The 26,802-nt window shown below is 37.8% G+C and overlaps 1 protein-coding gene across 1 annotated transcript in view; it reads left to right on the top strand.

Annotated features, from left to right (window-relative positions):
- Nucleotides 1–26,802, top strand: part of FAM162A (family with sequence similarity 162 member A) — a 41,981-nt gene that overhangs the window by 4,731 nt on the left and 10,448 nt on the right. Inside the window, exons 2-3 of the mRNA XM_027845272.1 lie at nt 19,194–19,325; nt 22,763–22,871. Of these exons, the coding sequence (XP_027701073.1) occupies nt 19,194–19,325; nt 22,763–22,871 (241 nt within the window). The remainder of the gene's footprint in view (nt 1–19,193; nt 19,326–22,762; nt 22,872–26,802) is intronic.

A 26,802-nucleotide genomic window follows, 5' to 3' on the forward strand; every position in this document is an offset into this window, starting at 1 on the left:
CCTGTTATTTCTGTATCACTGGCAGAATAGGTGGGGTTTTGGTAGCTTCAGTGCAGATGATAGAATCAGAAGGAGCTCTAAAAATGATCTAGTTCAAGCCCCTTGATGTACGGCTTAAGAAACCTCGGCCCAGAGAGGTAATGGGTTGCCCAGGTTCACATAGCTAGTTAGTAGCAAGACAAGGGCAAGGCTAGAACTAAACCTGGGTCTCCATGCTTTCATTTCAGTGTTCTCTCTGCCATGATGTGCTCTCCTCACTTTTGTTTGATTCTGCTTAGGAAACCACCTCATCTCTGCCTTCTGACTTCCCTGGCTTCCTTCAAGTCTCAGTGAAAATCCCACCTTGTACAGGAAGCCTCTCCCAACCTACATTGGGCCCCCCACCCGTTAATTTGAATGCCTTCCCTCTGTTGATGAATTCCAATTTGCCCTCTTCTTAGCTAGTTTGTATGTAGTTGTTTGCAAATTGTTTCCCACACCCCCCCCCCCATTGGACTGAACTCCTTGAGAGCTCACCAACTGTTTTGTGCCTTTCTTTGTATTCTTAGCACTTAACACAGTGCTGGTTACATAGTAGGTGCTTAATTAATGTTTGTTGACTCATTGACCTCAGAACTAAACCTATTTTCACTTCTCTACCTTCTTGCCTTTCCTCATCACCCTGCTTCAGGCCATTGTTGCTGAAAGGCCTGTCAAAGACCTTAGTATTTTGGGAGCAAAATAAATATATGAAACTGCTGAAGAACTGTGTAACACAATATATTCATCAACATCATGTAGAGCCAGGAGGGACCTCAGAGTTCACCTAGCCCAGTCCTCTAATTTCACAGATGAGGAAACTGAGGTCCAGGAAGGTTAAGTGACCGTCATGTTCAAGCCCGTAGAGGTATAATCACCAGAGGCAGGATTTGAACTTGGGGTGCTCTGGCTTCAGTGTTGGTTTATTTTCCATTTTGCCAAATGATAGATTATAATGGAAATTATTAAGTACTGTAGACATTCAAGGGAGGAGAAAATATTTGCAAACTAGGATTAATATGGTACAGCTTCTTGGAAGATACTAAGATTTGATTTAGGTCTTGAAATAACGAGGATATAGATGTTTTCAAAAGCTATTTCACCAGAGCACAAACTGGTGGGTTCTGTCAAGGTGTAAAGTTCTGGTAATAAATCTGTTATTTGAAGGACTCCCCTTCAACTACCCTGTGCCACCTAGAGGGAGCTAGATGGCATAGTAAGTAGAGCACTACCCTCTAGAGTCAGGAACACGTACAGTCAAATCTCAGTTCAGAGAGGCTCATCACTGTAGAGCAGGCCAATAAAAACAGGAACTAGCACTTTGTTGTGATATGCTGTTTTTCTTTGTATCTCCAGCATTTAGCACAATATCTGGCATATTAATAAATGCCTACTTGACTGACTGGTAGAGGACCTACCAATACCCAATTCAGTGAAATGACAGATCTTTGAAGAAAATGTCAGATTGGAGAGCAGTTCTTGGCAGAAGGATGAAGGGGATGAGTGAATGCAGTTATGAATACAGTGTGTGAGGAGAATGGTAAAGGAGACTGAGGAGCCATTGTTAAGTAGGCAGCAGGGTTGGACAACAATGTGTGGCCAGTCCATGGAGACCCTTAAATGCCAGGCAGAATTTTCAGTTGATCTGTTTGGCAGTATGGGGGTTACTGTTTTTTTTTTCTTAAACAGAAGTGATAACAGAAATATCCTTGAAATATTAACCTGATGGCTCTGTACAAGATGAATTTGAATGGGAAGAGACTAGAGATGGACAGCTAGGATATTAGAATAATTCAGACATGATGTCACAAGGGCTCAGACCAGGGAAGTGGATCCATTGAAATACTGAAAGGGGGGAAAATCTTAAAGACATTGTGAAGGAAGAACCTTACCAGTTTTGGCTTTTTTTTTTTTTAAATTAGATATTTCATGGGAAGGAGAAAAGATGATTCAAATTTTCAAGCCTGAGGGGTTAGGAAGAAATGAGGCTATTGCAGAAAGGAGTTTTTAGTAAGAGGCAACCTCTAAGTGGGATAGTGTGGTGTTTAAAAGGAATGTGAGTCCAAAGAAAGAAGGAAAAGATCTTTTAGGGGCAGCTAGGTGGCCCGGTGGATAGAGTACTGGCACAGAAGTCAGGAGGACCTGAGTTCAAATCAAGCCTCAGACCAAACACTTGACACTTACTAGCTGTGTGACCCTGGGCAAGTCACTTAACCCCAGTTGCCTTTAAAAAAAAAAAAAAGAAAGAAAGGAAAAGATCTTTTAGAAAAAAGGAGAAATATTTCTTCCTCTAAACTTACAGAGGGAAGAATGGGAGAACAGATGAAACAATAGAACTATGTTTAGGTGAAAAATATGAATGGGAATCTCATGATGGATTCAGATTTTTTGATGACTTGGTGAAGAGTTATAGTAATTATCTTATTAGTAAAGAGAGTAAATGCTTAAAAGAGAAGTTTTTGGAACAGCCACTGTGAGAATTAAACTTGGGCACTAGTGAGGAAGCCAGAAAGGATTGCCATGTAGTGGTCTGGGCTTTTATTTTGATTCTATGGATCACATCTGTTTAATTAACAGACTTTCTCCAGTACAAGGAGTCCCCAGCTTTTAGAAATGGGCTGTGTTCCAAAGGTTCGAATAAGTAATTTTAGAATTCTGGAAGCATTTTCCCATGAAAAGATTATGAATAGTAATTACATTCCCAGACTATCCCACAAAAGTAACCCATAGTCACCATTTTTTCTTTACAATTTTACTAACTTCTGTCCCTTTTTATTCCCAGGACTACCACCTAGTTTAGGCCCTCATCTCCTACCTGGAATGGAATAACCTCTCCCTTCAATCCTACATGCTATTACTAAAGTAATCTTATGAAATCTGTTTTAATTATGTCATTCTCCTATATAGTGATTCAGATTTATAAACATAGATAGGCAAGGTGGGAGCATATTAGCTATAAGTCATGGTAATGACACACAAGTAGGCAAAATCTTGAGTCATCCAGGGTAAAAGTCAGCACAGTTACCAGAACAAGAGAGTGAAGATCCTGATAATAGGAATGTGCTAGGCACGACATGATCATTCAGGCAATAGTGGTCATGTTATGGGCAGTAAGTCTAGTCAGGTCACAATAGTAGGGTCCAGCTAGATGCTAGGGATTGATGTTAGACAAGGAGCCTTGTCACAGTAGTAGTCTCATCAGTATGGGTCACATAATAGAACAGGACTAAGTAAGACTTAAGGTGATTCATTGTTAAGGTTTCAGCCCTGCAAGGAAGACTTGATCAGGTTTGGTTGTGAACATCAAGGAGAATTTCTAAGGGAGCAATTGCTAAATAAAGAAATAAAACTGTTAAATAATACTTTTTTTCATGATCGGCTTAGCTAGTGATTTGGCCTTGACCCCCAAACCCTTGTCCTTTATGGCCATAAAGGATCTTGACTAGTTAAGACAATCCTGGATCTCATTATCCATTCCCTTCATCAATCCAGGGAAACTTAGGGTATCTGTGTCTGGTGGAAAAACCAGATGTTAGCAGAGAAAATCTGTTGGGAGTGAGAAGGGAGGAGCCTCAGGAGCTCTGTACAGTCAAACCCTGAAGTCGATGGATGAGGACTTGAACTTTCCAGGAAAATTGTTTCCTTGTCCTCAGAGCCCTTGTCTTCAGATGGCCCATTCACCTTTTTCGACCCAGAGCAAGAGTCCCGACAGCAGAGATCTCATCACATAAAAAGACTGATGGCTTCCCTTTGCTTAGACAAGAAGATGAAATCGAATCTCCTTAGCCTGAAACAATATTCATCATAGTCATAAAACACTAGTATTAGTAGGATGCTTAGAGATAACTAATCCAACCCCTCATTTTACAGATGAAGAAACTGAGACCCAGAAAGACTAAGTGACTTGTCCATGGCCAAAGTTTATCCCAGGACTGAGAATTGAACACTGATCTCCTGACTCCCAGGCAGTTTACTTCCCATTATGTGTCTGGTAATTCTTGTGCTCTCTCAACCTCTTCAAAAGTCTGCCTACAAATACACACAAACTACAGCTATATTTAAAAAAAAAAAAGTGAATGGAAATGATCAAAGAATCCAAAAGGGTGTGACTGGGAAAGATGATTTGTGCTTTTAGTGAATGAAATGCTTTATGCTTTCTAAAATGAATTTGAATAAATATGATGCGTTTATGACTTAATGCTTTTTAATGAATGAAATTAGTTTAAATATAAATTGTTACCAAGCAGCTTTAGTTGTATTGATTTTCATTGTTTATAAATTAATAAAACATTTTTTTAAAGTCTCCCTACCTAGAAGAAATTGCTAGAGACCAGCAATGAACCTCTCTCTCAGATCTCACTGATTTCCCTTCACCTCCCCCTCCTGAGCACGTGAAGCAACACCTGGAAACAACCCCATCTCATCCAGTTATGCATATTTTTCCAAAGAACTCCAAGGTCTCAAAGGTTTTGCAGTTAGCTTTATGGAAGTTTTCATTGAAGAACTATGGAAGGCAAGGGAGGTTAATTTAATAATTCCTTGATGTGAAAGAGTGACTGACCTCTCCACCAATACCCTCATTACCCAAGCCTTTCTCATCCATGACCTATCCCATTTCTCACCTCTAGTCCAATACAGGTCCTGTTAGAAAAAAAAATATTTTCTAGTTCTGTGGCAAGTTGAACAGATTGCAGTACTTCCTACTGGTTGTTCAAGCCTTACAGGCAAGCATTGGCTCACAATGGAAAGAGTACTGACCTGCTATTAATGTGCTACATAACTGGCTGTAAACAGTTAGGTGATATAGTGAACTGGGCTAGGAGTCAGGAACACCTGAGTTTGAATCCTTTCTCAGACTACCAGCTGTGTGAACTAACCACTTCTCTCTGCCTCAGTTTTCTAATTTGTAAAAGCTCCCCAGCTCTTAAATCTTAAGTCTGTGATCCTATAGTCTTCGGTAGTCAGTTGGCTTCCTCACTTTCCTCATCTATAAAATGAAGATGTTGGACTAAACGATCTGTAAGTTCCCTTTAAATTCTATACATTCTTCCCTAGAAATCTCCTAGCTTGTAGTTTAAAGTACAGTTGGAAATGACAACTCTCAAAATGAGTTTGGATATTTAAAAAAGTCTGATATCCACATCTGGGGAAGATAAACAATCCATCTCCCAACTGAATTAGAGTGATGGGAAAAGTTGTGAGCTTTGGTTCTATATGAAAAAAGGACATTAATTGAGAGTTCAAAATTCAAATTCCCTTGATCTCTTACTTTTTTCAGGACCCCAGAGGAGAAAAAGCAACCAATAAAATTACTTTGAATTGGCAGAATTGGGCTTAAAATTTTAGAACTCGGTATTCTGCCTTTTGGGTATTACAGAAGCTGCTAGGTAGAACAATTAGTATTATTGGAAATGGGGCTGCCCCTGATAAGGAAGGGATATGGGTAGTAATCATAATTTCTTCCTTCTGAATACAAGGAACATAAGATGGCTAGAAATAGTGAGATGAGGTTAAAACCCTGGAGGTTCATTTTGAATAATAATAGTTAGTAATTATATAGTGCTTTACAAATATTCCATTTGATCATCAATGAATGGGGCTTTTGTGTCCCTTCCCTTTATACTTGAGAACTAAGACAGGTTAAGTGACTTGCCTAGGATTTCATGAAGACATTCCTTAGGCGGGATACTATTCACTGTTATGCCTAGCTGCCTCATTTTATAGCAGAACATTTTGTAGTAAAATAACTGTTAAATGTTCCTTACACATGGCATTCCATCTGTCCCCACATCTAAAATTCATTCTTATTTGTTATAGAATTCCTAACTTCCTCCAAAGCTCAGTCCAGGTGCCATCTCCTACTTTAGGGCTTTCTTGATCTCTTCCCCAAAACCTTCCCCATCCTCTCTAAATTTGCTTTCTAGGTTTAAGCTCCTTGAAGGGCTGTTTTGTTTTTAGTCTCTCTGATATTTAAAATCCAGGCAAAGAACAAAGACACAAATTGAGTTGAGCTGAACTAGTCTCTGGGAATTGGTTGAACAACATTTCAGTATCAGGATCCTTATCATGCTTCGTGACTTTGACCTTGGCAATTTTATATAACTTATACCAATTCAGCTCACAGAGGGACATGAGGGTGTAAAAGCTAGCAGGTCTACAAGTTAGGAAGATATGAGTTCAAGTTTGGCTTCTTACATGTTGGCTGAGTGATAACATTGATTACCCTCTCACATCTCCAAGCAACTAAGACTATAAATTGCAGAAAAGATGCTGACCTGTTTTGGTAGAAGGATTTTCCTTATCAGGGAGTTCTTGTGCTAGTGGTTTATGGGCTGGATTGGGAACCTAAATATTGTTTATATGGAAACACTTACCATACAGCACCAGTGTCAAACTCATGTAGAAACAAATATGAGGATCCCAGTGGCCATATGTTAATTTGGAAAACCACATATTAATATTATCTGTGTTTTATTGTATTTTTACTTATTTTGTTAAATATTTCCTAGTTATATTTTATTCTGGTTCAGGCTGCCCTCAGGAGTGTTGCAGGCCCTGTTGATTGACACGTCTGCCCTCCAGCATGAGAGAACAGAACTAAGCAGCACTAGAAATAAGTCTCTCCTTGCTCAGTTTAGTTACGTAACCAACACCAGGAGGAAAACACATCTTGATCCTCATGGCTCAGGCTCATTTCTGTATATGGGACTAATGCTAGTTTGGAACAAGATGTCATATAGCCATTTGTAAAATTAGTTTGTCCAAAGACTTTACATCCTATAGGAACATAGGAAAATTAGTTTGTGCTATGGGGAAAGGTTTGTAAAACAGCTTGGGATTTGATTTTGGCTTTGAAGGCTAATTAAATTTGGGTGGGTGAAGCAGAGGAAGTGGGAAAAGTGAAGCAAAAGAGATGCAGGATGTCCCGGTGTTAGAGAAACCAAAGGAGAACATCAGCTATGTGGCCAGTGATGCTATCCCATACAACAAAAAGGACAAGGAGGTTGAGGCTAAGATGGCTTTTAAGTGTAGTTATACCTCATCCTAAACATAAAGGTTGTTCATACAGATTAACCCCAATTGGATAGAGACTGGTAAATAAATACATCTCTGAAGGATTTAATTTGTTTGAATTTTTTATTACCCAAATAACAGAGCATCAATATAATATGTTAACTTATGGGATGTTGAAAAGCCTCTTTATTAAAATGAGATTCTATCTGTAGTACCCACTTTCCCACTCTGGAAAGGTACATTTACAAAAACCTCAGAATGAGCGTGGTAGTGACCATTGCAGTAAATAGGTATAAAATTACTACCTAGCATCATTATCTGTTCACTAGTCTCTACTACACATTTGCATTTTACATGTAACCTAATCCACCTAGAGAAGTATCCTCTTATCTTTTTTTACCTTTCAAGTGGGGGCCATCTCCAGTCCTGATCTGTATCTTGCCACGGGACCCTGATGGTTCCAGAGAAGAAAGTGAGGCTGGTGACTTAGGACTTTCTTAGTTAAATCCAGTTCATTTGCAAGTCATGGCATAACCTTCCTGATGTCATGATCCTCTTTGAAAATGGACAAACAGCTATACTTTTAAGTATAATATGTGTGTTGGTGGGTATGTACATCTGTTTATTTGTGGATTAGAAGAGAATTATGTATGGATGCATAGAAGTGTAATGAACAGTTCCTCTCCTAGGACCACTAAGAGGTTCTCCATTAAAATTGCCTCGAAGTTTTTTCCAGTAGTTTTTCACCTTTTTGTTTCCTTTTGGGAGCAATGATTCCCACGCTCCAATTTCTTTTTTCTCTGGACTCACAGCTTATGCTGGCTTCTTTCCAGCCATGGAGCAATCATTAATTTGCAAACAAAATGTGAACCAGTGAAATGTCAGTCCAAAGTCTTTATAACCTAGTATGAAGAGTATATGTCACAGAGAAGTAAGCTGCTACATTGAAACATTGAATTTAATATGATTTTTTGAAGTATTGTATCTAATATCCTAGAAGTTGCTTCACCATCTTCCAGCTCATATTCTGTCACCTAATTAATTTCCACTTTTACTTTTTTCCTACTTAGTCACCTACCTTCGCTCATTTTCTCTTCTCCCTCTTTCCCCTCCATATACCTACTTAACCTCAACATATATTTGATTGCCTACGATGTGCTTAGCATTGCTAGGCACCATAGGAGATGTGCAAAGTATATAGAAATTTCTACTCTTTGGAGTATTTTTGTTTATGTACATCTATGTATTTATGTGTATATATGTACACACACACAGGTACTGTAGATGAAATCCTAGTTTTCAGTAAACAAGCATTAGGGACACAAATACAAAACCTTTCAAGATAGTTACATTCTATTGTAATGAGCAGTATGGGAAATTCAACTGTTCATGTCTAGTTTCCAGTTCACAGAAGCTAGAGCCTTTCATTAATGAATTTGAAAGCTAAAATGTGATGAGAGTTAGTCAACATGCATTTATTAAGAAAAAGGGACACACAAAGGTATCCATGACACCTGTTATGTAGCTTTGGCCTTCCAATCTTCATCCTTCTTGACTTCTCTGCAGCTTTTGCCACTAGATCACCTCTCCTTGAAACTCTTTTCTAAGTTTTCATGACATTACTGTCTCCTAGTTCTCTTCAGGTCATGCCTATTAGTCATGGGTAGTCCTTGGGGCCCTCTTTTTTTCTGCTATTTCACATGGTGATCTCGTCAACTGTCATGAATTAAGTTATCATTTCTATGCTGATGATTCTTAAATCTACTTCATCCAGCCCTAAGATCTCTGGGTTTTTTTTTGTTTGTTTTGTTTGTTTTTCTTTTTCTTTTTAGGCAGTTGGGGTTAAGTGACTTGCCCAGGGTCACACAGCTAGTAAGTGTCAAGTGTTTGGTCTGAGGCCAGACTTGAACTCAGGTCCTCCTGACTTCAGGGCTGGTGCTATATCCACTATGCCACCTAGCTGCCCCTCCTAACATCTCTGTTGACCTCCATTCTCCCACCTGCAACTGCCTGTTGCACATCTCAAACTGGATATCATGTAGACCCATTAAACTCAATATATCCCAGACTGAACTCATTTTCTTTCCTCCCAAACTCTCTCTTCCCTTCCAAACTTGTTCTGTTATTGCAGGTCACCACCATCTTCCCAGTGCCCCAAGCTCTTGACCTAAGTGTCATCTTTGAATCCTCATTCTCACCTTCCATTTCCAATTTGTTTCCAAAGTCTGTCGATTTAACCTTCATAGCATCTCTCTAATGTGCCCTCTTCTCTCCCCTAACACTGCCATCACTATGACTCAGGCCTTCATCACCTCATTCCTGAACTAGTGCAATAGCCTGCTGGTTGGTTTCCCTGCAGCCCATCCTCCATTCAGCTGTCAGAGTTATCTTCCTAAAGCACAGGTCTGACCATCTCATACTCCCACCCCCCCCACCACACACACACACACACACACACACACACACACACACACACACAAAAACACACTCTTCAGTAAACTGCAGCAGTGGCTCCCTAACACTCATCTCCAGGATTAAATCCTCTACTACACATTCATAAGCTGCCCCTCCTCTCTTCCCAGTCTTCTTACATGTTACATCCCCTCACATACTCTTCCACCAATGACACTGGCCTCCTTGGTGTTCCTCAGACAAGATACCCCATCTCCTATCTGGGCCTAGAATGCTCTCTCTTCATCTCTACTTCTTGGCTTCTCTGGCTTTCTTTTAAGTCCTAACTACAATCTCACCTTTTACCGGAAACCTTTCCTGATCTCCTTAATTCAAGTGCCCCTTCCCTCTGTTGATTATCTCCAGTATATCCCTTGTATGTACACGCTGCATATTATCTTCCCCAATAAAACTTGAGCTCCTTTATAGCAGGGCAGGCCCTGCTTTTGCCTTTGTGTCCCCCAGTGCTTAGCAAGGAGTCAGCACTAAATGAATGTTTATTGACTGACTCACTGACTTTGGCTTCTTGACCCTGTGCCATGGAGAAAAGTAACCAGGTGTTCTAGGTGTTTTTGGCCTCACCGGTGATTTTATGGGTGTAGAGAATTTGCCAGTGAAGTAACTCCTTTTCTGTAGATCTACAACTGTTAGGCAATAATAATTTTAACCATGTCAGTTGCCTGAGAAGTCTATCCTTAGCACTGAGAATGTCTTTTCCAAGGTCATACAGCCAGTGTGTACCAGAGACTGGATTTGAACCCAGATCATCTAGGCCCTCTTTTCACTAACCCACACTGCCTTTCTCTTATCTACATGTTTGTGTCCATATGTAATTGTTGAACCACACTGAACTTCATTTTCCTTATCTTTAAATAAATGAATTGAACTAGATCAGCATTGCCTACATTTCTCCATGGTACCTTAGTGTTCCATACAGTAGGAATAAAGAGTTCCATAAGGAAGTACCAATCTTAGCAGTATTTTTCTTTCTAAATGTGAAATTATGTATCTGAAGTATTATAAATTACAGAACCTTTGCCAAACTGAATTGATAGAGGGAGTGTCCTCATTGTGTGTACCCTTACACCAGTAAAATTATTGCCACCCAAAACCCTACCCAAGTTTATTGAATCAAATTGACTCTCTCAGGACCTTTCCAATTTGGATTTTCTATGTGTATGTACATTTCTGTATCTGTTCTGGAGTGCAGATCGTTCATCCCAAACTTGGATTGTGACCAAGGTTGGAATTGTGAAGGACTGTGAGAGATTCTGCAACTTCTTGACCAAATGTAGGGTAGAATTGGAGACATGGAGGATTTTTTGGGTAGAGAGGGGTCAAAGTTAAGTCTGGCTACAGGACTAGCTCCTTTTCCCTGATCACTGTAGCAATAAGAGACATGCTTGGCAAGGCCTCTTCTGAACTCCACAATGTATTAACAAGAAAGAGGTAGCAGCTCAGAGCAGCGGGGTCTGTGGAGTGAGTGCAAGCTGGGAATGGATGCACCTTCATTCTGCCTTAGGGTTGAAGGGTTCTTTTTTTATTGTGTCTCACAGAAATAAAATTCTTGATCTGAAATGTCTCAAGAACTTTGTCCTTCTGAGGCTTTTTAAAAAAATCTAATTCAGAATTGCTGATCTTTAATATTTCCTTTCAATCTTCTTTATTGTGTTGAATGGTTAGTTTTCTTTTTGATATGATTACATAGAACCTATAATTACTTCTCTAATGCAGGCCTTTAGTGTTGATTTCACTTTATTTTTCAATGGAGTTGTTTTATAATTAGCACATAACATATTTGAATGTGATTTTTTTAAAAATTAGATTTAGAAAGCCTCTGGTGTCCAATTTAGGGGCTCAGTAAGAAAAATTTGACCACCAAGTGTAATAGGCATAGCTGTGACAAGGAAGCCGTGTTGCACAGTGAATCCATGGATTTGGGGTGACCAAGTTTGACCAAGCCAAGTTTGAATTGCATTTTTGCCAATTACCTGTATGTCCTTAAGGCAAGTTGTTTCACCTCTCTAGGTCTGTTTTCTTATCTCAGTAAGAAGGATGGACTAGATGATCTCTGTGGTGCCATCTACCTCTTAATATATGGTATTAGGATCCAGTAATTCATGTTTATGTGAATTACTCATGCATATGTAACTGTTTGTTTTTACTCTTCTCAAAATGAACTGTATGGGTCATATTAATTTTTTTTTTTACATGTTCACAGGTTCCACTCCACCCCCTAACACATTTTCTTTTTTTCTTTCTTTTCTGCTGTACTTTTTGGATATGATTCCTCTGCCTGAATCTTGCCAACTTCTGATAGCAGCATGAAAAGATAATGAATTATATATCTAAGCTAATTAAATGTCTTTTTTTTTGTATGAGTTATGATTTGGTTAGTGTTCTTAACCAGAAAGGTTTAGAAATGAAAACTTCCAATATCTACTTCCAATATCCTCTAAAATAAATCTAAACTGAAGTTATTTTTAAAAAATTATCTCAGGGGAAAGTAAGATTGGTAAATCTGATTGGCAAGGCTTTCACAAACAGTAGTGACATGTAGAATTATACAGAGCCCTTTCTGTAGTTTATAGGCTATAGGTCATAAAGTCATAGATGTAGAAGTGAAAAAAGAGATTTCAGAGATCAACTTCTGTAGTAATTCCCACCTAGTTCAGGATGAGGACCCCCTTTAGTGTTCAAAAATTTTGTCTATCTTCCCATTATTGTAATTGTACAGTAACTATCTGTTGACTAAGAAAATGTGGATTCATAGAAAATCCTTGCCACAAATCTGAGACTTTCAGGTTGGGAACTGCTGTCTAGTCCAAACACCTTATTTTACAAATTGGGAAATGAAGGCCTAGGAAGGCTGTTACTATATCCACATCTACATAAAGTAGTAAGTGCCTGGTAGCTAGGATTCAAACCCAGATCCTCTGACTTCAAATCCAGTGTTCTTTTCAACTGCACCAGTGGTTCCCCAGCTTTTAAGTTTGTAGGACTCCAACATCATAGTAGTTATGCCTTTAGTATCTTTGAGAAAATACATAATAATGACAATCTACTATGAATTCAATAATACTAATAAATATATTTGTTTCACTATTCATAACAGCATGTACATTTGAAAAATAGTGAGATGTGTGTGTGAGACATATTCTGTTTCCAGTAAATGTATGTACTTACTTATACTGAATCATTTAATGAGGGCCCTTTATAACAGCTTCATGGATCACAGGCAGCACAAAAGGAAATGTAAAACCACCACCTAAGACTGTATTGTTTAATTTGTACTTAATTTTTTTGAACTAATTAGCACCTCCGTTTCCCTAATATATTTGCAACTTTGTGTTGTCATTTTGAATTTCTTTGGGATGTTAAATTAATAAAATTTTAAACTTTTTAGAGACATTTTGGAGATTTAGAAAAAGGCTTTAGAAAGGGACCCGTTAGGTGTCAGGTGTCTTGCTATTTATGATACTTGGAGGTAGGTACCAGGACTAAGGGGAAATCTCTACAGCAGTTAGAGGAGGATCTCAAGAGAATACTGGAGAAAAGAAAGGTGAGCCTGAGTCAGCAGTGTACAAACTGAAGTGCTGTGATAAATATGCCGTTTTAGTTTAAGTCAATATGATACCGAGTTCAAACATAGTAATTCAGACTACTTCTCAGGAAGCCTTCTATCCTGATTGGTCTGTTGAGGTGGTTGGGTCCCAAGGCCAGCAGCCTTGAGATTCTAATCCCTTCTTACTCAAAAGAAAGATGTTTCTGCCTTTAGCCTAGGTGGCCACAGAGAAGGAAAAGGTTATGGCTCTCTCTTGGACCTTTTTGCTTCTGTTGCTGTCCAACTTCCATTGGTCATTTAATGGGTGCCAAGAAACAAGTTGGAGAATAGGAATTTTATTTATTTATTTATTTAGGTGTGATAAGGGAGAAAGGACTCCTTTCTTTATCTTGAATTCTTAGGGTTGTTTCTGTGCAGTGTTTCTCCCTTTGGACTGCTCTGCCCTCTCTTAGGGGCCTTCTGGATGATGGAAGAGACTACAATGTGCCTGTTTGGAGAGGAGGCAAGTTTAGAGTGTTTTGCCAATGCTTCAGAAAGGGAGCAGGTCATCTTCTAGGAATATTTTTAGTTACAATTTCACAAAGTACTCGGGTGAAATCAAAATACGTATAATTTTGAAGATAGGCTTGGTCAGTCAATTTCCCCTTTTCAGTTCATCTAACAATAAAGTATCTTCAATGTGCAAGGCTGTGTACTAGGCATTGAAGATACAAAGGCAAAAAGGGAATAATCACGGATAATTTTGCTGGTTTCTCTATCTTATTTGGCCATCACAGAAAAACAGGTTACAAAACAGAACTGAAATGGTTAGCACTTTGCAAGGGATAAAAATGAAGAAAACGTCCTCCAAAAGAAAGATGTCCTAGCTCTGGTTCACTGATGTTCCAATCTATAGAAGATAATAGCTTTCATTTACATAGGCTTTTGCTCTTTTCTAAGGCCTGGATATTGTCATTCGATCCTCTCAACCTGGCAGGTCCACTTACTGGTCCTATGAGTCAGTTAGGACAAGCACTATCATTCCCATTTTACAGGTGAGAAAACTGCTGAGCTTCAAAGAAGGGAAGTGACTCAGCCAAAGTCACACTCAGTTAATGGCAGAGTTGGTATGGGAATCTAGGTCTTCTGATTCCAAGACCAGTGCTGTGTCTACTGCATCACACTAGCTTTCTACAAACTGGTGCATACTTGGGGTGATGCAAATGCTGAGATGAAAAATGAGATGATGGGAATTTTTGCCCTTTCCTTTTTTTCATTGCTCAGAAATAACTCTAGTTATTATCTAGTGTTGTCTGCTAGGACATTGACATAGTCTTTTAGGTAGAATTTTCACCCATTGAGATTTCATAAAGAGGATTCCATTGGTATAACAATTTCAGTTTAACCGAAACCAGGGGTGGGGAATGACAGTCTCTGATCTACGATCATGAGTTTACAGTCTACCAAGGGAGATAGAACATAAACATAGAAAGTCTAATCCTAGTGAGGTAGGCCTGCATTATGATAAGGTGACAAGGTCAAAAAGCATTTGAGTAGGAGTCCCCCCACTATCCTACCTTGTCCCTTTACCACTGTGTCCTCACATGTGCTCTGAAAACCTCTTGGACTGAAAACATCTTACAAGGCAGCAAAATCCACTGCCGACTTCCTCGATCCTTATGTTTTTGTGTTACTTGTAAAAATTTCCAGGTCACATCCTTACATAAGCAACTACCTCTTTTGGTTAGTTGAACTGACATATTGGAAAGGATTCCCTAATTATGAAATCAGATATGAAAACATTAGATTTACTGGTCCCTGGCTAATTCCCCTGAACTATAAAGTAGGAAGGGAACTATGATTGGTTTACCATTTCTTTTTTAAAAAATCAATTTTATTGATAACCTTTGTTATGTAGTCTAGATTTTTTCCTGTATCCTTCCTCCTCCTTTAGAGCCATCCTTTAAAACAAAACATTTTTAGAAAAAGAAAATGAGGAAGAAGAGAAAAAATTCAGCAAAATAGATCAATAGCTTTACCATTTAAAAAAACTATAACTAGAATGTAGTTAGACCTTATTTATGCCTTCTTTTATGTGAGGTAAACATGTCATAATTAATGACCTATTATTGCTTTATTTATTACTTTGTAATTTATGTTTCCAATAATAATTTGTTGTTAGTTGTGTTTTACTCTTCATGGCCCCATTTGGGGTTTTCTTAGCAAAGATAATAGAGTAATTTACTGTTTCCTTCTCCAGCTCATTTTACAGATGAGGAAACTGGGGCAAACAGGGTTAAGTGACTTGCCCAAGGTCATACAGCTAGTAAGTGTCTGAGGCTGGATTTGAACTAAGAAAGATGAGACTTCCTGACTCCAGGACGGGTGTTCCATCTGCTGTATCAACTGCTTTATGTATTACTTTTTAATGTATTACTATTATAGTTTTATGTACTACTAGGGCTTTGCAAAATATCCTTAAGTCCACAAAGGAAAGCTCCCACATTCCTTACGAAAACTTAAGGAGGAAAAGAACACTTTGGGACTGGGGAAGTGGGGCACCTAAGCTTTGCTTTAATGGAATAATTCTGAAAATCAAATATTTCTGAAAAGGCACCTGAAGGTTTAAAAAAACAACAATACTTAATAGGTCCAGTAGATATTGTTATACATGATAAAACTGTGATTGAGTATAGAGCTTATAGCTTCTCCACCCTTGCTCATTTGTCCTAGAATAAGCATTGGCTGCCATATTTGGCAAGAAGGAAGAAGTCACATTTCTGCAAGTTAATAGGTATGCTCACTGGGAATCAAGTAGCCACTGAATTCGGATATTTAAGCAATAACCTACATTTGCATAGCCTTGTAAAGTTTATAGAATGCTTTTTTTTTTCCCCACGAGGCATTTGGGGTTAAGTGACTTGCCCAGGGTCATACAGCTAGTAAGTGTCAAGTATCTGGTCTGAGATCAGAACTCAGGTCCTCCTGATGCCAGGGCCGGTGCTTTATCCACTGCACAACCTAGATGCCCCTAGAATGCTTTTTTTTTTTTTTACAACAGTCCTGTGAGGTGGATCATATGAAAACAGGTGAGAGAACAGATTGAGAGCTGAACTGAGTTCCTTAGAGTTCATTTGCTCTTAAGAGGCAAGCTTTGGACTCATGGCCTGTCCTCCTGACTCAGATCCAGTATTATTTTTGCTAAATAATACTCTCATTAAAAAAGAAAGACAAATCTAGTAAAGAGGCTATACTTTCAGAACAGGGGAGGATGTGAAATGTAAAGATAATTTTCTTTCTATCTTTTCACACTTTAGTTAAGCTCCACCTCTCATCTCTCTGCCACTCTAGCTATAACCTGCCCACAGACTTTGTTCATCCAAAATTAACTTGGTTTAACTGACAGTATGTAGCAGTGCAGAGTGCTGAATCTGGAATTGGGAGACTTGATTTCCACTATTGGCTCTGACTCCTAAGAGCTGTCAACAAAGGCAAATCCAGTAACCTTTGAGCTTCCGTTTTTCCTCATTGATAAAACAGGGATAGGACTCCTTAAGTCACTGTGGAAGTTTTTCTTCATACTTTTTTCCTCTTTTCCTTTTTTCTTTGAGAGAGTATAAATACTTCCTTGTAATCTTAGCCCCTTTGCCCTTGCTTTTTCCAGAATGTAGGACATGACCAGGAACATCTGACCCTTCCTCAGGAGGCAGTTAACTCTTTTGATCACCTGCTGATTCAGGCTTTTTCTACTCAGTAGTAGGAAATACTGAATTTTTACATTCCTGAGCCTTTACCACAGGAGTTGAAATAACTCCTAATCCTCCTGATGCCTGCCCTACTGCTGCATGTATCCAGGTGTGACAAAGTAGTGAAGGGCCTTTCTTAAGGCATCAAGAAGTATTTTATTTATAGTCATGTTATTCCCTTTAGAAACTAATTTTTTTTTAAGTTGCAGAACCAAATGATAAGAAGACATTGAACAGAACTTATCCTCAGTTCATCACAGTTACACTGAATGAGTACATTATTACTTTTTCTAAGTTTACATAGAAACACAGAAATTGGGACCAGAGTTCATATCCTTGCCCAAATATTTACCTGGTCATGTTGGGCAAGTCACAACCTTTCACAAACCTTTCGGTTTCTTCATCTATAAAATGAAGTGTTGGACTAGATATCTCTCAAGTCCCTTCCAGCTCCAGAAGCTAATAGTCTATGAATAGGTGCTGAGAGGAAATTTCTTAATGGTGATAACAACAATCATAGCATTTATCTATCCAAAATACTCCAAGTACAGTGCTTTATAAAAGTGCTCCAATGTTAATTTGTTTTTAAAATCCACTCAAACTATAGGATGGTATATTTTAAATACTTAAACATTAAGAAAGAAAAATACCTTTATTAGTACCTTATACCACTTCAGGTGAGCAGCAAAATCATTTGTTCTTTCCATTTCCTTTTCTTTTTCCCTCCTAGGGAAATGAGTAGGAAGGAAGAGTTATTAGAATTTGATTCTCACCTCTCTACTTTTTGGTTTACTCCACCTCCAATTTACTAAAAGGACTTTTGATCTTAATTCCTTCTGCTTTATGGTAGCACTGAGTCATAAATGGAGTTGTAAACCTGGGTAATTTAGAAGAGTAGGTGGTTCCCTCAGATATAACTATTGTCAGCTAGATGGTGAATGATTCAAATAAAATCATTTGAAGTAAAAGATTGTTTTAACCCCTAATGTATTTCATATGGGACTTGGTGAGAAGGCAACATTTTAAAACTAAAAGACCATCAGATTTTCCTTTCCTATATTCCTACACTATATACACCCTTTCTGAATTGTATCAGAAGGAGAATAATTGTAAACAATGTTATTTACTTTGGAAAAGTTACAGGACCTGTACCCTAATTTTATAAAGTGAAAGCAAACATCATAGGTACCATAATGCAAGTAACTATAGAGTTTCAGATTATCATCTGTTTTTAAATTATTATGGCAGTAATGTTGTGATTGCATGCTGTCAGAAACCATCATTGTGTTGGTTTGTTTTTCTTAACTTTTCCTTTGTCTAAGGAAGGCTGTCTGGAGTTAACTAGTTAGCCTCTAACCTCCACCAGCAGTTAGAGAGTCTTCGGAACTCCATATCTTTTGGGTGCCAGGAGTCTTAAAATCTTTAGCTCTTGGTCACAGAGTATGTATAGAACTGAGTCTCATAGAATAATTATACATTTCTGTTCCAGAAAGAGAGCAGTTTAATGGGAAATAATAGCAGCATATAGACAATATGAGAAATAGCATAACAGTAAACATAAATATAGTAGAAATTGAACTGCCAAGCATATTGATTATTAGAACTATTCACTTAATACCAAACAAATAAATCTTATCAATGACAATAGATTACAGCTGGTACCTGTTTTAGGCCCAGTTGTGATTATGCAGATACAAGGCCATGTGAACTTATAACAGAGGAGAACGAAAAGGAAAAGTGCTGCAAATTGAGGCTTTTACTTCATGGTGTAAATAAGGATTATTTTCCAGGTCAAAGTTGAGCCAAGACAGTCTTACAACTTACTTACTCCCTCATGGCTACCCAGAAGGAAAGAGGCCTGGAGCATAGCCGGGAGGCTACTCTCTTGTTGCTAGCCAGAAAGGAGCTGGATCAAAGAGGAGAGATCCCAATAGACCTATTGAAGTCCTGCTGCCTTGCTACCTCTAGTCAAACTAGGTCACTTGCTTGATCACGTCTCCAAGAGTGATACAGCCTACTAAAACTTCTCTCAATGGGAAAAGCCATTTTGGAATGAGGAGTGTCTGACTGGATTATATGATCATATAATGTAAATTATTTGTAAATTTTGAAAGAGGTGAACTAAGTTGCGGAGAGATGGGTTCTTCCACTCCCTTATCCAGAGGATGTAAATTGTTAGCATATGACATTGCCAGGGATAGCAAAGAGCTGAGGATATCTTGTAAAATGAGGTGAGAATATTAATTGGGAAGCAAATGTGATATAAAAAACATTTGATTATAATATATGTACTCAGTATGTTTTGTAAACTAAACAAATCTTATGTATCATTGTAAATGGGCTATGTGGTCTGTAGGCATTTTTCCTCTGAAGACAGTTTCAAACTCAATTCTCTGAAATATTTCTTCTTCTTTTTCCAGGAAACTGTCTGAGATTATGTGAAAGAGAAGTTTTCCCTTCTCTCAGGCTAGCCAGAAAAGGAGATTTGAAGATGATGAGAGGATTTTGCACAAAACCACAGGAAAATTCAAAAGTACCATCTCAGACTTCAGGTAAAGTTGGATTAGGCAATGTAAGTAATGTAAATTTTGCTTTCCTGAGAACTGTTCACTCAGTACCATACAAACAAATCTAGGGCCTGCAGCAGTCTCCTGGCTAGTTTCTTTGTTTCTAATATTTTTCTCCTCAAACTCATCCTGCAATGCTACATTGAATCTAAAACACCACTTTACTCCTGTCAGCTCTCTCTCAGCAGTGTACAAGGTCTTCCTGACTACTGGAGCAATTATACCTCCTCAGCCTGACTGACGTTCAAGATCCTCTCAATCTTGCCTATTCGTATCTTCATTGTGATCAGTCCAGCCTTCTGCTTCTGTTCATGCTCTTCCTGTCACCTCTTTCAACCTCTTCACTAATTTAAGTCTTCACAACCCAAATCAAGATTTACCTTTTGAACAAAATTTAGTCCTTAGACTAAATATTTAAATTTGTGATCTGTACCTGTTTTCCCTCACTTAGACATATTCATTCTAACTCCCTGAAATCTATTTTTCCTATTTTACTGAAATTGTTTTCCCAGAGTCCTCTGAGGACTCCCAACAATCTTTTTCTCACTTCTTACTCTGACCTCTGTAGCATTTGATATAATTGAGCATTCCTTCTTTCTTGAAATTTTTTCCTGTCTTGACTTTTTATGGCATTAAATTAATCTAGCCCGCCTTCTATCTCCATCTCTGTTTTTCTTTCCTTTGCTGTCTTCTTTTCCTGTCCCCTAATTTGGGGTATTTTCTACAACTCAGTCCTTCATTTTGTTAAAAAAATTCCTTCAAAGAATTCATATTCTCTTATGACTTTAGCTGTTCCCCCAGCTATTCCAAAACTTTGCCTCCAAGCCCTGACTTCTCACAGCTCAAATTTTAAGACTCAACATATTCTTTAACTTCCATTTTTATATTTAATTTCAGTGAATTCATCTAAACACAAACATGATCTCCCATTATTTGAATTTCTTTCATCTTCTGAATTTCTGTAGCATTTATAGTAAGAACCATGTAATAACAATAACAGCTCACACACCACTCTGATGGGAGGAGGAGAAGTATATCATGGGAAGAGAGTGCTGCTGGTGGGTTCAGTTCCCACTTTGAGCACATTACTAGCTGTGAAACCCTGGGCAAATAATTTCTCAGAACCTCCAAGCAACTGAGACTAGAAATTGCCAAATAATAGCTGATCTGTACTGGTAGAGGGAGTCCTTTCACAGAGGTTTCCCTGTAACAATGAAATCTTAGGTCTGGCCCATATAGAGCTCTTAATCAATGCCTGTGCAACTGAATTGAATACTGTGCTACAGCATGAGGCATATTTGCTCCCAAACCTACACCATTGATTTCATCTTGAATGCCTCCCTCATCTTCTTTATCAGTCCAGATTTTTATCCATAATTGAAATTGCACCTCAGGTCCTACCACTTCCATGAAGTCTTCCATTACCATCCCAGCCTGTAGTGGTCTCTTGCTGTGAACTGCCTCACTCATCATCCAGCTCACTGCTTTGATCACAGGGGTTTTTTGGTGACATTGCTGTGTTTGTTTAACTTTTCACAAAGTTTGCATATATAGCTTGCCTTTCCAACTAGATTATGAGCTCCCTATAGAGAGCAGGGACCACGTCTTGTATTTCCCTGCATAGTGCCTCTTATGTAGTTGTGTATATAGTGGGAGACTATTAAATATTTGTTGAATGAATGAGTGTCTTCTATCAGGGATTTTTCTCTTATTCTAAATCTAATTTTTACAGTACAGTTTTCACCTCACTATAACACACCAGCTATACATCTTCTGAAAAGACATCAGAAACATTCAACAAGTATTAAGTGCCTGCTATGTGCCTTGCTGTGTGACAAAACGTATTATTCTATTCTGTACAGATCATTATGCCTTCATGTCAAGATGACCATAGACAATTCTCTTAGCCCTACCTGAAAAAAGACATAACAGAGATGGAGAAAAGCCATAGTAGAACAGTCAGATTATTCAGAGGGAGGAAGAAGCTATAGTATAAGGGCACAATAAAAATAAATATCTAATAAATATACAATAATAACTCTGGGGTCTGGCCTAAAAAAAGTATGATCAATGTAAAAACTCACGAAAGGGATAATCAAGTTTATTAAGGATTTGTTATTTAAATCCTGGAATATCAAGATACAGGGATGCCCCATCGAGGTAAGAACAGAATGAACTTAGGATATATAAAAGGAAATACTCTTAACACAACAGGTAGCAAACTTATAAAGGCTTTTTAATCACCAGAAGTAGTTCAGGCTAACAATAGAAATTGAAAGGTTTAGGTATTCCACAAAGATGCTAAAACCACAGTAAGTTATTAAAGGGACTATATCTATTTTTTTGTGGTTAATTCTTCAGAGGACAGTTCCCTTCCACAAAATATTCTTTAGTGTTTCTGTCAGAGAGGAAACTTAGGCCAGATGGAGCAGTGGATCTGATCTAATTAGCCACTCTTACTGAAGGTGCAGTGCTGTCCTTTCAAATTAAAGACCGTCATTTTTGTGGTAGGCTACTTTTAAAATTCTCCATATGATAGGTAAATTTTTGCATGCTTCTGGTAAGAGAGTTTCTCAGTTTAATGAGAATTGTGACTACATTACATCCTTTTTGTGTTTACTTCTAAATTCTGAAAGGGTCTGCTCATAAGGGTTGGCCTTTGTTCAACCTCATTAAGATAATACTTTGGTACTTCATAAGTACTTGTATGTTATTATATAATATTATATATGTTATTTGTGTGTGTTTGGTCCCCTTCCAGAATGTAAATTCCATAATGATAAGGATGTCTTATCTAAACTTCATATACCTCTAGCACCTAGCACCATGCTCTGAACATAATAGGTGCTTTATAAATGTTTGTTGGAGAAGTGACAAGTTTTCTGTTCCACTTTTTTGACAGAATCTGTGGATAAAGAAATCAGCAAATTTATTAGATGCTTGCCAAGTGTAAAGCATTACATCAAGTGTTAAGGTGGATATAGAGAAATGGTAGTACACCCGACCTTGGCCTTGAAGAGTTTACAGGCTAGTTGGGAAGATAACATGGAAACCCATGAAAAGTTAAATAGCAGTACAGATTTATGTAGCTGTTTGTTACTGAGATCCTTAATCTAACCTTGGGTTTATTTGCCATGATCTTGAGCGTCTGTTATTGCTCCCTTTCTGATACTGTCTCCCCCATGTATAATATATGTGTTTTGTTTGGTAATTAAGAAGGGAATGATTTCTTAGGAATTTCTTCCCAACCAAGGGTTAACGCTGGGGAGCTCAGTGTCCCTTCTAATTAATATTCGGTTTATATGTTTTAAAATAGGTAAGCATAACTAATATTATTGTTTGAGCATTTATCTGTCACCAGCTTTACTAAATTAGAGTCTTAAACTTGAATAATGTGAGATTTCTCACTTGTTTTTCCACAGATGTTTATAAATCTAGAGTGCCATTACATAAGCCCACTGCCTGGGAAAAGAAGTTAATCGTCTGGTCAGGCCGTTTCAAAAGAGAAGATGAAATCCCAGAGACGATCTCGTGAGTGCTGAACCCAGAATTGTAAAAAGGTGGTAGATAGACCTCGCAACCCCAACTCTATGTCAAGTGCTCCTTGGTATCCTCCACATGGTATCCTCCACATCAAAACTTGAATGCCTGCTAGTGTTAGTATGAGCTGACTGAAACAGAAGCACAGAGCCACTGGCCTCAAAAACTAAACCATGTTCTGAGGTATAGGTGTCTATAACCAAGTGCCTCATGAGTACTATAAAGACAGTGTCATGGTAGAATTGGAGTTCTGGTATTTTTACCTCCCTTTCTTCTATCAGTCTTCTCTGTCCTTTCTCTCCCCAATCTCTTATACTTATTCCTAGTGAGTTCTTATAATAACAATTCTCATTTATTTAGGACTTTACAGTTTACAAGGCACATTTCTCACAACAGCCCTTGTGAGACAAATAGGGCAAATATTATTTAGCCCATTTTACATATGAGGAAATGGAGGCTCAGTGAAATTATGATACACCATCAGGCCAGTTTCTTTAGCTTGCCAAAGATACCTAACTCTAGTCATTGAAGACATAGATGAATTATTTGGTTTGGTCAGAGGACTACTGGGAGTGAGGAGACCTGAATTCTAGCCTACTTATTCCACTCATTGGATGTATAATTTTGTGTAAGTCTCCTCCAGGCCCAGAGATGTGGTTTCTTTGTTTTTAAAACAAATATACCTTTCATGTATATGGCACTTCACATTTTTTGAGTGTATTTTTACATTATCTAATCTGACTCTCATAACTCTGAAGTAAGTAAAGGAAATATTATTTTCATTTTATAGACAAAACAGGGTCACAGAGCTTTACTAACTTTCTAGTCAGATGGGATTTTAGACTCCAAGTTTCAGGGCTTTTTCTGTGAGAGTGCCTTTCATCAGAACCATAGGAATGTCCCTGGCTCATCTCTAGGAGATCACTGTCTTGTTTGCCTACAGTGGTTCTGGCTTTGCTGGCATCCCCTTTCCTCTTACTCATGTGCTTCAAGCTAGCTTTTTGTGAAGTTCTAGGGTAGAAGAAGTCACCGTTGTTCCTAATGGTATTCTTAATGATTATTCAGTTTGGTGCATATATTGGGTTTGTTGGATATGTGGGAGCTGGCTAGTCAGCCTACTTTCAGGCAGCTGTCTTGACTGGGAAACATTAAATTTTTTAACTTTCATAAAGCCTAATACAGTTCTGAGCAGGTAGAAAATATTTGCTAAATATATGTCAATTTGCAGTCTCTGTTTTATAAAATAATACAGCTGTATTGATTAGGGAATGGCTAAATAAATTGAGTTACATAAACATAGTATATAGTATAAGAAACAAATGTGATTATTTATAATGGGCATAAGCTAAAAGCCTTCCCAGTAATATCAGTGGTGAAACAAGGATGCCTAATATCACCACTATTATTCAGTATTGTACTACAAATGTTAGTTTTAGCAATAAGAGAAGAAGAAATTGAAGGAATTAGATTAGGCAATGAAAAAACAAAACACTATCACTCTTTGCAGATGATATGATACTAAGAGAATCCTAGAGAATCAACTAAAAAACTACTCTTAATAATTAACAACTTTAGCAAAGTTGCAGGATATAAGATAAACCCACATAAGTCATCAGCATTTCTGTATATTACCAACAAAGCCCAGCAGCAAGACATAGAAGAGGAAATTTCATTTAAAGTAACTGTAGACAATATAAAATATTTGGGAGTCTACCTGCTAAGACAAACCCAGGAACACAACTACAAAACACTTTTCACACAAATGAAGTCAGATCTAAACAACTGGAAAAGTATCAATTGCTCATGGGTAGGCTGAGCTAATACCTAAATTAATTTACTCATCCAGTGCCATACCAATCAAACTCAAAAATTATTTTGTAGAGCTAGAAAAAATAATAATAAAATTCATCTGGAAGGACAAAAGGTCAAGAATATCAAGGGACGGGCAGCTAGGTGGAGCAGTGGATAGAGCACCATCCCTGGAGTCAGAAGATCCTGAGTTCAAATCCAGCCTCAGACACATAATACTTAACACATAATAATGACTCTGGGCAAGTCACTTAACCCCAATTGCCTCATCAAAAAAAAAAAAAAGAATATCAAGGGAATTAATGAAAAAAAAATGCAAAGGAAGGTAGCCTAGCCATACCAGATCTAAAACTATATTATAAAGTGGCAATCATTAAAACCATTTGGTACTGGCTAAGAAATAGAGTGGTGGATCAGTGGAATAGGTTAGGTGCACAAGACACTGTAGTCAATGACTATAGTAATCTACTGTTTAATAAATCCAAAGACTCCAGCTTCTGGGATGAGAACTCACTATCTGACAAAAACTGTTAGAAAAACTGGAAAACAGTATGGCAGAAACGAGGCATGGACCATAACAAGATAAGGTCAAAATGGGTACGTAATTTAGACAAAAAAGGTGATAGCATAAGCAAATTAAGAGAGCAAGGAATATTTTACCTGTGAGATCTATGGAGAAGGGAAGAATTTATGACCAAACAAGAGATAGATTACATTATGAAATGCAAAATGGATATTTTTGATTACATTAAAAAGGTTTTGCACAAACAAAACCAACATAACCAAGATTAGAAAGAAAGTGGAAAGATGGAAAACAATTTCTACAGCTGGTGTCTCTGATAAAGGCCTCATTTCCAAAATATATAGAGAACTGAGTCAAATTTATAAGAATACAAGTCATTCCCCAATTGATTACTGGTCAAAGGACACGAACAGGTAGTTTTCAGATGAACAAATTAAAGTTACCTATAGTCATATAAAAAAAATTCTTAATCACTATTGATTAAAGAAATGCAAATTAAAACAACTCTGAGGTACCACTAACACCTATCAGATTGGCTGATATGACAGAAAAAGCAAATGATAAATGTTGGAGAACATGTGGGAAAATTGGGACACTAATGCATTGTTGGTGGAGTTGTGAACTGATCCAACCATTCTGGAGAGCGATTTGGTACTATATCCAAAGGGCAATCAAACTCTGCATACTCTCTGATCCAGCAATACCACTACTAGGTCTGTATCCCAGAGAGATCATAAAAAAGGAAAAAAGACCCACATGTACAAAAATATGTATAGTAGTTCTTTTTGTGGTAAAGAATTAGAAATTGAGGAGATGCCCATCAGTTGTGGAATGGCTTAACAAGTTGTGGTATATGAATGTAATGGAGTACTATTGTGCTGTAAGAAATGATGAGCAGGTAGATTCCAGAAAAACCTGGAAAGACTTAAATGATACTTAGTGAAGTGAGCAGAACCAGGAGAACATTGTACACAGTAACAGCAACATTGTGGGATAATCAACTTTGATAGACTTAACTCTTCTCAGCAAGCAATGATCCAAGACAATTCCAAAACAATCATGATGGAAAATGCTATCTGCATCCAGAGAAAGAACTATAGAGTCTGAATGCAAATCAGAGCATACTATTTTCACTTTTTTTATTTGTGCCTTTTCCCTTTTGCTCTGTTTGTTCTTTTACAACATGACTAATGTGGAAAATTTTTACATGATTGCACATATATAACCTATATCAGATTACTGGCTGTCTTGGGGAGGAGGGATGGGAAGGGAAGGAGGGAGAAAACATTTGGAACTTAAAATCTTATAAAAAATGAGTGTTGAAAACTATCTTTACATGTAATTGGAAAAAATAAAATACTATTTATGAGAAAAGAAAATAAGAAGTCAGAGAATAGGGGAAGATTTTTTTCAAATAATTCAAAAATAAAGTAAGCAAAGTTGACTACAGCAGTGAGATACAGAAATGATACAATGAGAAAAAGATACAGTTAAACTGAATTGTGTAATTGTATTGACTAGGCTTTGCCCAGAGAAGAGCTGAGAAAATGTTCTTCCCAGCTTTCATTGAAATGTGGGTAACTGTGAGTA

This window comes from Vombatus ursinus, unplaced genomic scaffold (assembly GCF_900497805.2).
Source record: "Vombatus ursinus unplaced genomic scaffold, bare-nosed wombat genome assembly UNPS02014959.1, whole genome shotgun sequence".
NCBI lineage: Eukaryota > Metazoa > Chordata > Mammalia > Diprotodontia > Vombatidae > Vombatus > Vombatus ursinus.